Source organism: Alosa pseudoharengus, unplaced genomic scaffold (genome assembly GCF_046254945.1).
Source record: "Alosa pseudoharengus isolate Yale_2024_CS ecotype anadromous, Long Island Sound unplaced genomic scaffold, YU_APseudo_1.1 YU_APseudo_1.1_scf_18, whole genome shotgun sequence".
In the NCBI taxonomy this organism is placed as follows: Eukaryota; Metazoa; Chordata; class Actinopteri; order Clupeiformes; family Clupeidae; genus Alosa; species Alosa pseudoharengus.
Genome location: NW_027468650.1, coordinates 9,358,878 through 9,373,080, shown reverse-complemented (window position 1 = coordinate 9,373,080; position 14,203 = coordinate 9,358,878). Strand labels below are relative to the sequence as shown.

The 14,203-nt window shown below is 45.1% G+C and overlaps 1 protein-coding gene across 1 annotated transcript in view; it reads right to left on the bottom strand.

The window, feature by feature from the left end:
* Window positions 1-460: 460 nt before the first annotated feature.
* The window catches only part of esyt2b (extended synaptotagmin-like protein 2b), a 35,494-nt gene continuing 21,751 nt past the window's right edge, over window positions 461-14,203 (bottom strand). Inside the window, exons 8-22 of the mRNA XM_076290222.1 lie at window positions 12,219-12,339; window positions 11,325-11,501; window positions 11,144-11,226; window positions 10,320-10,368; window positions 9,930-10,019; window positions 9,619-9,714; window positions 6,168-6,242; window positions 5,947-6,033; window positions 5,470-5,619; window positions 4,630-5,015; window positions 3,750-3,848; window positions 2,836-2,967; window positions 2,315-2,420; window positions 2,164-2,213; window positions 461-1,729 (exon numbers count right to left, since the gene is read on the bottom strand). Coding sequence (XP_076146337.1) covers window positions 1,690-1,729; window positions 2,164-2,213; window positions 2,315-2,420; window positions 2,836-2,967; window positions 3,750-3,848; window positions 4,630-5,015; window positions 5,470-5,619; window positions 5,947-6,033; window positions 6,168-6,242; window positions 9,619-9,714; window positions 9,930-10,019; window positions 10,320-10,368; window positions 11,144-11,226; window positions 11,325-11,501; window positions 12,219-12,339 — 1,741 coding nt within the window. The 3' untranslated portion in view covers window positions 461-1,689. The remainder of the gene's footprint in view (window positions 1,730-2,163; window positions 2,214-2,314; window positions 2,421-2,835; window positions 2,968-3,749; window positions 3,849-4,629; window positions 5,016-5,469; window positions 5,620-5,946; window positions 6,034-6,167; window positions 6,243-9,618; window positions 9,715-9,929; window positions 10,020-10,319; window positions 10,369-11,143; window positions 11,227-11,324; window positions 11,502-12,218; window positions 12,340-14,203) is intronic.

The following is a 14,203-nucleotide window of genomic DNA, read 5'->3' as shown; positions in this document are numbered from 1 at the left end:
GGATGTCTGATGATAATTTGCCAAGACTGTCTATTATTCCCCTGTGTGATCCACCTATCATGGATTCAGGCCCTGGGGATCAATAAAGTATCTATCTATCTATCTGTCCCATGGAATAGAATCACTGCCCATTGTTACCATCCTATTCCTATCAAGATTAGTAAATCTTTTTTTTTATCATGTGTGTCAGACCCTTCATCGAATAGTAAGGAATGTTTCCTTTAACTGATGTAAACTGTGTATGAGGTACTGATGTTAGGTAAACCCATGAGCTGTCGTGTCCTGTGACTAGTCTGCTGACTGCTGTAAAATAGCTCTCTGGCATTCTGCCCAGTTTACTTAACCCATCAGGCAAATGCTTTGCATACCAAATACACAAAGTAGTACAGCTGTACACGTTCTCCTTCTTAATATACAACAATATGCTTGGTTAAAAAAAACAAGGTGACTCACGATCAAAGAATTTGAAATTGGGGTTTTATTCTTTCCTTAATGCTACAGAGACTCAAGTGTGCATTTTCAAATAACATGAGGGTTCTGTCTCTGATAAGGCACAGAGATAGATAACAACAGAACAAACAATATGCATACAATGAGAAAAAGGCAATCAAGCAATATTACTGCAATTATGCAAGAGTCTGAGTCAGCAATCTCAAAGATGTCTGTTAATTTGATTAAATAATACACCGCTCATGCTTAATAATGTGCTTAAAATAAATGACCATACTCTTGAAAGTCATTGGCTCCAAAGTCATTGATATTTCCCCACAAATGGGGAATCCATATTTAGAATAAGAAGTAATAATTTACAGATTAAATCTCTGTACAATGCCGCAACAAAGAATGAAAGAGGAACATAAGTCATACATAAAAAATCTTTACGGCACTCATCGTTCTGTGTTGTACAATGTTACACATTGGCATACAAGTACTTTTAAAATAAAGTACTTTCTTATCAAATTATAAACATTTTCATAAAAAGGCACAAACAAAACACAGCACACAACATAACTTAATATAACTTGGCATTCTCAGTGGCATTCTGGGTATCTTGACCTTCTCAAAGCATTTTGAAAACCAGAGGAAATATCCTACATTACTGCATAACACAACAAACAAACTGATAGTGTAGGCACACCCAATCTCATCCCATGGGCATGCTCTTACACAAACATTTGCAACAAAAAAAAACGTATCATTTCCATTTTTCTTAGATTGTCTTTAAAACATGTTGCCTTAAAAGCCCCAAAGTAAGTTTTACATCAGGCCTTGAACTGAATATATGTTTGCATAAACCAAGTCTAACCTTTAATCAAATTAGTGCATCGTTTTTTACAGAAAGCAGTACAAACCCCTGCAATTCTCCAAATGGAGAACAGAACTGGTGCGGCATGTATTTACATAGAAAAAATGGCAGACTTACAAAACAAGGCAGTAAACATTTTTGCTCTTCTGCTTTGGTAGTCAACACGTGTTGACACACTGGATCAAAACATATCTTGATATGTTAACACTGAATTTGCTTTTCCAATAAACGGTTCAAAACAACGGAACAGAACAGAAATAAAAAGGAGAAACAAAATGGGTCCATAGTGTTGAATGCTGATGATGAGGGGCCAGTTCAACGGATGAAAGACCTGATAATGGAGGGGCCGGACCACAGGTGTAGCCACTCTGTGGTCTCCAGAGTTAGACCGTCTTGTCCAAGCCATCTGTCGTTAGGTCATACCTGAAAGAAGACAGACATTAGGGGAGACGGAGGGTGGGAGGGAGGAGAGAGAACAAGGGGATGGCAGAGGATGAGGGATAACATCAATCATCTTAATGAGATCAGAATTGATCACATGAGCACGCTGCACTTCCTGATGAGAGCAGACTTAATTAAGGAGATCTCTTCATAAGACGTTTCATTAATGGACAGTAAGAGACAAGGAGGGAAATGATGAAATGATGAGAGAGAGAGAGAGAGAGGGAACAAGTGTGTGTGTGTGTGTGTGTGTGTGTGTATGCTTGTGTGTGTGTGTGTGTGTGTGTGTGTGTGTGTGTGAGAGAGAGAGAGTGAGTAGTATAAAAGTAAACAGCCCTATAGAACTAAATAACTATACACTGAAGAAAGCTTCCCAGTGAATGTACACATCTGGAATGGAAGATGAAACCGCATACCATTGTGTCCACCCCTTGGAAATTTCATCGCTCGTCAAATCCACAAGCGCCTGAGTGAAGAGTGAGGAGATCAAACACAATAATTTTCCAACTGAATACTATAGACAGTAGAGTGTATGTAATACGAATGAAGGAAGTGAGGAAAGAGTACTTTTCCCAGAAGGCCTTTGTTTTTGGAGAGTAGTCCTCCACCATTCTTCACTGCTACATCCAGAGTCCTCCTGTGTAGTTCCACGATAGACACACTGAACTCAAATCTAAGGACACACACACACACACATACACAGACACACACACACACACACACACACACACACAGACAGACAGAGACACACACACACACACACACACACACACACACACACACACACACACACACACACACACACACACAGAAAATAAACTCTCCAGTCCAAATTGCTTGGCACACTCACTGTGAAAATGTTCTTCTTAGCTGCATACTAATCAACAGCAACACTACAGGAGATCTCAACAGCAGGAAAACAAGCTTCACCTGCAGCTTGCGCTTCTGCTTTTATTCCATGATTCTCACCAAAACAATGGAACACAGGTATGCTATTCCAAAGACTCATACATACATACAGTATGCCACTGGAGACCAAAGATTCTAGAGCGGAGCTCTGTTCAAGAATTTTGCTGGAAAGTGCTTACGATTGATCATATATGGGGTTGAGAGTCTTCTTCAGCGTGCTGGTCTTCCTCCTGCCTGATCGGCCCTTGTCTGGCAGCAGGTACAGCCTGATGAAGGGGTCCGAGCCGTCCTTTGTGAAGGCTATGAGGTTGCTGTGGGGTTACAAGAGGTCAAAAGGTGAGAGTGTGCACTTGTGTGTGTTGAAATGCATTCTGACAAAGAACGCATTGATAGGAAAAGGTTTTTTTTTTTTTTTTTTAAACCAGCTTAGCAAAATGTCAGAAGGGGCATATATTAACCAACACGCTCCTAAGATATGCTACCCGAAGTTCAAACACAGGACTTGAAAGTTGCTCTACTGCTCTTGGCTGAACAAAACCATTTAATTTATTCTTTCAAACCATCCTTGACCACTAAGAGTGCCATATAGTGGCTGGTCAAGTTGATGGCTCTATTGCTGACGAGTAGAACAGCAACAGAAAGTAGTTCAGACTCTCTGGATAACCTTTAATGAGTGTAACTGAATAAAGTCTGTGACACCTGGTGTCCTTTCAGATCTATTACTGCCTGCATCTGTCACTGAGTGAAATCTCTCATCTGTCATTTGTAACAAACGCCCGCACACACACAGGGACCTTCCAGGAAGATGGCTGACAGGCCTTGCCCAGTAGACTCATTCCTGGATTTACAATGACAGGTAAAGTGTAAATCTTACGAGATTAGACTGTGAAGATAAATGAGTTTGCATGTGGAACAGTGTGTGCGTGAGGGAGAGAGACAGAAAGAATTTGTGAGTGAATTGGGATGACTGTGAGAGATAAAGAGAGAGAGAGAGTCTGTGTGTGTGTGTGTGTGTGTGTGTGTGTGTGTGTGTGTGTGTGTGTGTGTGTGTGTGTGTGTGTGTGTGTGTGTGTGTGTGTGCATGCATACTGACCGGCAAGCGTGCACCACCACGATAAGTTTGTTCCTCTGAGAGCTGTGTCTCACTGTGAGCTGCACCTCACCCAGGGGATACTGACTGGGACCCGAGCCGCTGTGGAGGGACAGAAAGAGACCATTATACAGACACACCTGCACACACACACACACAAACACACACACACACACACACACACACACACACACATTGGGATGCAAACACACACACACACACACACACACACACACACATTGGGATGCAAACACACACACACACACACACACACTGGGATGCAAACACACACAGACACACACACACTGGGATGCAAACACACACACACACACACACACACACGCTGGGATGCAAACACACACACACACACACACAACAAACACTCCCACATCAACCTGCGCAGGCAAATACCTACATTCAGAAGACTAATACAACCCCACTGAAGTTACAAGAGAGTGTGTGCATCTGTTCATATCTGTAGCTTATATTAATTTGCACACATATACACTAAGGTGGGGATGACATTGACCAGTGGCAAGCGGCAGATTTCCTCTTGTTCGCCATGAAGTGGCAGTGGAACAGTTGGAGTGGCAGTGTTACGCTAGCGTCAAACAGAGTGTTGAACTTGGGTCAACTTGCAAAGCGTAACATGAGGCTCAACAATTGTCAGTTGAGGTAATAGAACGTAGACCGTCCGTGTAACTTAGGAATGGCATAGAACTTATTATGGTCTGAGCGTCGTGTTACGCTTACCACTGCCGCTTCATTATTTCCAATGTAATCCCCACCTAACTCACACACACACACACACACACACTGGGATGCAAACACACACACACACACACACACACTGGGATGCAAACACACACACACACAAACACACTTCTGCAGCTGCCTCAGTCTGTTCTGGAGCTCCTGCGTAGCGGAGGGCAGCGAGGTGTCCGAGGCCAGGCTGGTCATGGACTCCCGGTGGGCCTGCTGCTTGTGGACGCTGCTGATGGCCAGGCTGGAGCTGCTGCGCCGCACGTCTCCCTGGCCTCCCGTCTGCACCGGGCTGCCCCCCCCGCTGGGCTGCTGAGGAGTGGCGCTCCGGGCCGTGGCGGAGGCGGACGTGGGCGGGCGGTGCGGGTGCGGGGCGGCCGGCCGAGAGGGCTCGCAGGGCGGCGGTTTAGGGGAAGGGCCGGTGGGGTTGCAGACGCTGTCGCTCGTGCGCCTCACCTGCACAGAGGAGGGCTGGCCGGACGTGCCCGGCTTCTCCAGACAGAGCACCTGAGAGACAGACACAGGCATGAATGCACACTGGGTTCCTATCACACTGTCAACTGACAATGATGATACTTCAGAAGTAGGGAACACATAGTCACATCAACAAGCACACTCTGACATATTGAAAAGTACAGAGCATTCTCTCACAGACCACATACATAAAAACAATGTTTTTTTGTCAGGCACACTTTAACATTGTAAATTGGCTGCATGCAGAGAATTAAATAACTACCACATGAATAACATCTCCCTTATGCACACACACACACACACACACACACACACACACACACACACACACACACACACACACACACACACACACACACACACACACACACACACACACACACACACACACACACACACACACACACGCACACACACACGCACACACATATGCACACACACACACACACACACACAGACACACACATTCATATTAATATTCACATACCCTAAGAGCCATCTTGAGCTTGAGGGTGCAGCTGGGCCCGGAGTTTTTGAGAGGAAACTGCTGAGTCAGCGTCATGTCCTCCTCGCCGAGCAGCCCACTCAGAGGCACCATGAGCGTGCCCAGAGTGCACTTGTGCTTATCATCCTTTACCTGGAGACGAGCGAAACAGGCTTGCACAAGTCAGCGTTCAGGCATTTCCTCATCCCAGTTACACTTCAAAAACAGAGCTGCAGCGTGCAAAGTCCCTCCGCACAAGACAAATAAACCGGCCCAAAGGAGCCCTAACCATAACCGTCAGGCACAAGCAACAACAACAACAACAACATAAGTTTGACTTATAGCCTCTATCTATGTCCACGCCATACAAAGTAAATACATTTTAATACAGTAACAAGATCCAGGACACAGAGTGTAGAGGGCAACCCATGCGATATGTAAACAATGCCATATGGATGGCCGATATGAGGGGCGTCACACCTCCACTCCCAGCTCCTGTGTGTAGGGGTTGTGGACGAGGAAATTGAAGGCCTCTTCCCACAGAGGCTCAGTAGTCTTGTAGCGTACCTTCAAACAACATTACACACTTTATTCACACCTCATACATATTTGATTCGTCTGTAAAACACAAACAAACACACTCTAGATGTAAACAACAACATCCCAAAGGGCGCGTGGCCTGCAGGCGGGACATACTGTACCTTGCTCTGGTACGATTTGGACCCGACGGTGAACAGCACGTAAGGACTGGGGTCGCTACTTGTCTTCTTTGCAGACTGATGTACACATTCAAGGAAGAAGCAAACAGTGATCATCGGTGAGTCATCAACACAAACACAGTTACTTTAAGAGAATGGCTAAAAGGTACACACATGCATACACACACACACACACACACACACACACACACACACACACACACACACACACACACACACACACACACAGTCACACAACAGAAACAGTATTGGAAAATAAATCTATATTAAAAATTAATAATAATGTTTATATAGAAAGAAATAATTACTTAGTATATAAAGTATAACCAATAATAAAATAATAAATACATTATTATATGAGATAGTAAAATATGTTTAAATCTATTAATATAATTTAAAATGAATCAACTGAAATATGTTTGCTTTCTTTTCACCCTTAAACAAGCAAAAAAAATGCATTCAGTGCAGTCCATTTCACAACACAAGTCTGAATACATAAGCAAACATGCAGAGCTTGAACACAATACAAATGCACACACACACATAACATTACACATTAAAATGCAACATGATGCAGGACATTTTTGCAAGAATGAAGCAGGCTGCAGTTGAAAAGCTGGCTGGCATGTTCCGGTGATGACACCAGATACATTGCACTGACACATATCAATATGAGAGTGCAGGTGGCAGTCACCTCTACCAATGGTAGAGCCACCTTATGAACATGAATGCATGATGTATACCAAGCAGTGCACACTTCAGGCCATTTAAGTTACACAACTCTACCACTGTAGACTGACAGCCACACAGTCGGTGTGAAGACAGGTCACAAGACCTCAACAACAACCCTGACACCTCATGCACCTCAACACTAGCTAATCACAGGAAATGTGTGTTGACATAAAGTACATTAGTGTACTGACAACAATGAAAGTGAAAAAATGTGTGATTGTATGATAAATATAATGTACACTATAACACTGGCAAATGGATCATAAAGATTAATGTATACTGGCAAACTATTTTCTCTCTGTTCTCAGTGGAGATAGTTTGGTGTCTGTGAAACTAATCCTTACTGTATGTTTTGATGAATTGATGAATTGATTTTTTTTTTTATCAGTGACAATATGTCAGCATTCTACCACATCACTTTCAAGTGTTTTCAGTACAATGACATGTTTCAGTGGAATGCCTCAAATTTGGCAGAAGGAGATAAAAATGAAAGAAGACCAACACATCACTTTCTAGCCAACGGACATATTAGACGATTTTGCAAAAGTGACATGAGAAGTCAGTGGCTGACAGCTTAGTGAAGGACATGAATCAGACCAGAGACGACACACCAACACACTGCGCGGTCTCTCTCTCTCTCTCTCTCTCTCTTTCTCTCTCTCGCTCTCTCTCTCTCTCTCACTGTACCTTCAGTGCTTTATAGGCCTGCTTGGAGCCGTCGTGGTTAAACTCTAGAGGGTACCTCTAGCCGACAGCCAGGGGGATGGAAGAGAATCAGGAGAAGAGTTAATATGGAAGGACATGCAGCATGATGAGGTTAGATCAGACCAGATCGGACCATGGCCAGGGGGCAGGGCCCAGATCAGTGGCAGGATCGGTCGCGTTCTCTCACAGCACGTGGCACGGTGAGAAAAACACTCTGCCCCTCTGCAAGACAGGGTGGCATGTGAACGTGAAAACATTTCTGAAACATTTCTCACAAGCGTTGGGCATTCGAGCCCTAACTGATTCCACTGACAATACCAAACTCTGAGTCCATGCTAAGAAAACGGGGAATGTGATATCTAATTTATGTGGCACTTTGGCACTTTGAGTAGCTATGGGGTCAGTTACACAACCAAAGGGTCACTGTCGGTCTGTGTGAGATAAAGGCCACAAGGGCATCTCTAGGCCACTAACCATAAAGGCCAGTTACCTCAGAGGAGTGAATGGAAGCAGAGATTGTCATGAGGTGCACATTTGGATTAGGATCTGACGGCTATGTATGTGCAGGATTCGTCTAACTTTAAAACCTCAGAAGGCTCTCCCTTCTCTGGTGAGGAGAAAGGCCATAGCAGGTCAACAGAGACTAACACCTCTCGTTTTAGTCCATGGTCAAATGTTGTGCGCGTGTCACCGCATGCGGACCTCCCGTGCTGCCTCGGCTGAAGAGTCCCATTAGGCCCCTTGTGATGATGTAATAGGTATTGTATGACATTTGTTTTAAGTCAGTCTGGTGATTAAAGAATAACAAATACAAAACCCTGTTAATTACTGGCACAATGCTGCAAGGCAGCATTACGGCATTACTGCATGCTTTAAGCTGGGGGTGGGTGGGGTTGACCTTGGTCCAGGTTGCAGAATTGTTTTTCCCAGAGGGACGGCCAGACACAACACCCTGTCACACGGTTAACAGCAGCAGGTCACTAATGCTAGTGCTATTTCTGGGCGCACCGGGGGTGGGGGGGGGGGTGCAAGGATTGGGTTGGAGGAGGCTGGACGGCAACGGAGGACTCACAAATAACGATCTACAGGGGGAGGAGGAGTTTGCGCAAAAGACGAGGCCTGAGGCTCTCCGCTCGTTCAAGTTGCCGCAGCCAAAGCTGCCCGCAAACACATTCTTCAGGGGCCAGTCCGAGCGTTAGGGAAGAGCACAACATCAGAGAGATGGGACAACAAGACAGTGATCTGCCACTGCTAATGTTTCCTTTTTCTATTCAGTATTTTCATGCATCTCTAGAATAAAATAAGAAGGTTAGAAGCCAGTTTTAATGGCTGTGATGACCCCCTTGGATAAATAAAGGATCTTAGCAGGAGAAACTGGTATCTTTAGGTTTTTTTTGTTTTCTACAGAAGATAAAGGGTTGTAAAAGGGAAACATGAAACATATTCCAATTAGTGCACCTGTGTTAGGGACTCCATCTCCAGAGGCCATGAATTGTAAACAGTATGACATGTTGAGAGTGTTCTTTAAGAGGGGACAAAAAGCCATTACCAGGTTAAAGTGTGATGTCAGGGAAAACAGTGTGAAAAAAAGACTGAAATAGCTGGTCAAGTGAGGTCACCACAGGGCTCAAGTGCTGAGCTAAATACAGGGACTGGAAGCATGTGCCATTACGGTGTGTTGATGGATCTGCACACAGGTCTATCATGACTCCTTGACTTAAAGTTATGGAGCCACAGATGATGCACCTATCTGATGGATTTTCATATTTCATTAAAAGAGGAATGGACCTCTACATTGTGTGTAGGAATTAATAACACAAAAGCACTTTGAGGTCATTGATTTGATGTAAAGTGCGTTATAAATAAAATGTATTATTATTATTATTATTATTACAAAAGTCTACATTTTCTTTAGTGACCAGTTCATCAAATGCAGGTAATTCTCCAACAAAAAATGAACTTAACGAGGCAAATTCTGTCATGGAATCTCTCTTACCGGCAGGTTCCTGGCAGAGTCTAGGTAGACGACGAGCAGAGCGGAGGAGAGGCCGCCACTGGCCGGACTCTTATCTGCCCTGATGCTGTGCAGCACCTGCCAGAGCAGAGGAACAGGGTGGGCAGGCTGGACCAGCACAGTAACAATGTCAACTCCTACTAGATGCATTCCATGCAATTCATGTATAATGTACATACGGGTGAATGAGTTCAAAAATGCATGAAAGGTTATGTTAGGGTAAGACTTTAACTTTAACATGTGTTCTTTATTTTGAAATAAATATAAGGGCACATATCTAATTGTTTGTTTACCTGTTCTAGTTTCTCTGCTGTAGGAAGAAGGGAGAGCCACTCCAGCCTCAGATGAAGTTTCCCCGTCAAAGCTTCTTCCAGGTCAAACCACTGCATTCAATGCACAGGATGTATGTCAGATTACATATTTATGATCACTCGCACTGGCATTTATCAAATTTTAATTTCTGGGATGATGCTGACTACTAAAAAAGTCACTCGTGATGGATATTAAAATTGTATTGCTGCAATGTTTGTTTGTGTTGGACTCCACAGGGTTTTCCTGCACATCTTGCAAGCCGTTGTGCATTGTGCTGCCATAGCCTCCACCCACCACAACTAGCGTCTGTGTTTGCGTCTGTGTTGTAACACTACAGAAAGGCTGTTCAAAAAAAAATGAAATGCCATTACCTCATCCACCTGCTGTTCCTTCCGCAGCTCGCTCATGTCAATCATTAGGCTGAAAAAAACAACAACAACAACAACAAAAGATTCATCCAGTTAGCCCATCACACATGCTCAACAGCACCCAAGGCTCTGTCAGCTCTGGCACGTGTGCGCGATGCCCTAATGCAGGTAGATGCAGCCCAGATCACATCCTCTCCCTGACTGTTCCTGGCAGCGCTGGGTCTGACAGCACTTAACAGCATGGCCCTCGCCTGTCCCTGCAGGAGGCATCGAGGTTGATTGATCAAGCCACCAGTCGCTCGCTGGAGCCAGAAAAGTCCTTGCACAAGCACTGGGCATAAATTTCGCCTGGGGGGGCGGCCTCACCCATTGGCCGGCGGCCAGAAGCAGGGCCAGAATCCAGAGGCTGATGAGGAGGCTTTTTCTCGTGCGCCTCGAGCATTGTGCTTACGGGGTGCGTCTTTTTCCCGTCTGGCTGGAGATAAACAACCCCGTCACCTGCTTAATCAGACCGGCGGAGAGGGGCGGCAGTGGGACTCTGAGTCATGGATCTTAGCGGCAACAGCTACAAATCAGCATGCTCGCCTTTCAGTCATACCGCACAGCGAGCTGTCCTTTATGGAGAGATTTGTTAGGGATTGTCTGATGTGACATTAACCACACTAGCAAGGTGTTTTATTATGGACCCACTCCCCAGACTCCATCTTAGTAGCAGTGTGCTGAATTCTGATTCTGCACTGAAGTGAATGGGAAAACAGGTAGCATAAAATGATGCTTCTTTGGCTAAAACCTGGCAGAGGAAGAGAAGACCAGTCGAGATACAGTACCTCCCTAGGAAGTCGTCCTTATCGGGGTCTTCATCAAACAGCTCAATCTCCAGGTGCTGGCCAGAGTGCTCATACACCAGGGCCTAAATGGAAACAAATATGGACGTGACTGACGTGGACACAAGTGTGGCATGTCTGTCAGTCTGTCAGTCTGCCCATGAGCCCATAGATGCCCTCTCACCTCATAAACTTCATTCCACTTGGGCTGCAGGCACTGCTTGATGGTCTTGCTCTGAAAGAGCTGGTTGCCGATCTGGACGACTCCATAAGGGTCAGACTTGCCCTTAATCAGGCCTCCGAGATACTTGTCCTTCCCCTCTAGATCCTGCGCTTCCTGGAAGTGGATTCTGAGCACACCCTGCCAAGAAACCACAATCAGGCCATGACAATTTATCTCTAATGCATCACATTTATTGCCTTGGACTAGCCAGACTCTGCTACCAGAAATTGGTTGCCGCCAGGTTTATATTATATTGGGGATGCTCGGGGATGATTTCATTCTGACAGCATTAGCCAATTCCAATAATGCCTCATAAGGTGACCGGAATTGTTCAACCATAACAGACACATTGAATGTATGCATGCTCTCCTGGGGAGCAGTTGCTATGACACCACAAGATGGCAGCACTAACTTTACAAGGCAAATTAGAAACCATGAAACAGAGAACACCAGTCTTGGCAGTAATTCTAAAAACAAAATACGCCAAGACGTAAACAAACCCATTATGTACCAACAGTCACATAGAGGAGGGCCTTGAATGGTCAAGGTTGGCTACTGTATGTCAAGCATACTGAACAAAGCCTCTTTTCAGAGGTTGAAATATGTGGACTGATGTCTACTTGGCCGAAGCCTGAGCTCCTGGGCCCCAGGCCATGGTAGAGCAGCCTCAGCTGTTTTCACTGAGCTCTATCTAATGTTCCCAATCATAACAAATGATAGAAATAGATGCAACACACAGGACCTAGTAATAGATGTGGGTTACTTGTAGGACATACACACACTATATCAATCCATCTATCCGTCCATGCATACTGCCATGTCATCCATCATGATGTGTCAGTGCTGAGTGTTTACCTTTGGCATTGGGAAGCGGAGCTGCGCCAGCTCCAAGTCCCCCACCAGAGGCACGGTCACCCTGTTGGGCAGCACCAGGTAGCTGCAGATGATGTCCTGGATCAGGTTGTCAGAGAAGCCACTGAAAGAGGATGACATGAGACAGGCTGAACATGAGTCATCTGCAGGGTCAGAGCTGCAGCTGTGGTCTGTGGTTATCACACTGTATTGCACAGTGCTGTTACATTACATGATAACACAGAAGCACGGGGGAATAAAAAGGAATAATCCTGTTGTTCGGTTTCTGTATCCGCAGAAAGAGAGAGTGGTCTGTGGTTGTTTCTGTGGGAAAGAAAGCTACTATCTACTCTACTAAGTATAAGTATATATACTTTTTTGATCCTATAAGGGAAATTTGGTCTCTGCATTTATCCCAATCCATGAATTAGTGAAACACACTCAGCACACACACAGTGAAGTGAAGCACACACTAATCCCGACGCAGTGAGCTCGGGGAGCATTGAGGGGTTAGGTGCCGTGCTCAAGGGCACGTCAGCCACTTCCTACTGGTCAGGGTTCGAACCTGCAACCCTCCGGTTACAAGTCCGAAGCGCTAACCAGTAGGTCACGGCTGCCCATACTGCACTGTATTGTGCCTTGTTGTTGTTCTTACTGTACTGCACAGTGCTGTTGCATCACATGGTACAAACAAAGACACAGGGGAGTATAAAAAGAATAGCCCTGTTGTCATAGACACTTTGGAGTAATATACAGAATGTTTCAGCAGGCAGATTCACAGTCAGTCAGTCAGCCATATATAATATATAGATATTGCTGAGATGTTGTCACAATGGGAAGCAAGAGTAGACATTCCCCTTCTGAAGGAATGAAACTTAAGCCGTGACATAGCAAACCTTTGTTTCATCAGACGGCTTACACAACAGATTCATTTACGGGAGTATTTAATCCTGACATTTTCAGACAGGGGTGGTTCAGTCTTGCTTGGTTGGTTCAAATAAAAATAAACGAGAGCTCTTTAATAACTGTCCTCTGGGTCCTTGGAATGGCTATGCCTCTCTAACCTTGGAATAACAGTGCTGCCCTGTCTCCTCATTTTCCCTTAGAGGTATTCAGTATCAAGGCTACTCAAAGGGGCTGATTAATCTGTTCCTTCCAAGTGTATCTTGCTTTGAGGGTCTGTCTGGATTAATGCATATCAGATGCAACTCTCTCTCTCTGTGTGTGTGTGTGTGTGTGTGTGTGTGTGTGTGTGTGTGTGTGTGTGTGTGTGTGTGTGTGTGTGTGTGTGTTGCATCACGTGACATAACACACAATCCTTCTCTCGTCTCACGACCTCAGCAGAAATCATGCAATATGACCTTGCAGTCAAACACATTCTCTCTCTCTCTCTCTCACACACCAACACACACACACACACACACACACACACACAGGGGAAACAGTCTCTGATTCACAATGAAATGTGAAGTGAAAAGAGAGTATTGCTGAGGACAGTGAAAGGAGAGTCTGGAGAGGCAGAAAAAGAGAGAGAGTGAGAGAGAGAGGGAGAGAGAGAATTAGATTGGATCATCAGAGAATGTATGAACTGTATGGGCACAGACAGACCTAAGATCAGAGGAGACCAGGACACGGCCCCCCGTTCAGTGCTGACTCTGCTTATCCCCAGGGAGCACTGGGGCAGGTGGGAGGTGTCCTGGAGGGGGAGTGTGTGTGTGTGTGTGTGTGTGTGGGGGGGGTCTTTATGCATGCCAGCCATGTCCTCCACACTGTGCCCTGCGCCATGTAACCTCATCTCGGCACGTGAGAACGCTGCCAAAATTACTCTCTCTGTTTCTCTCTCTCTCTTTCTCTCTCTCTCTCTCACTACCTTTGATATACACATTCTCATATATCATAGATCAAGATCACAGATGCATATATGTGAATCCAATTGAAACTGACCACCGTGCAACTGCCAGAACTGTATGCCCATAGTCTCCCTCACA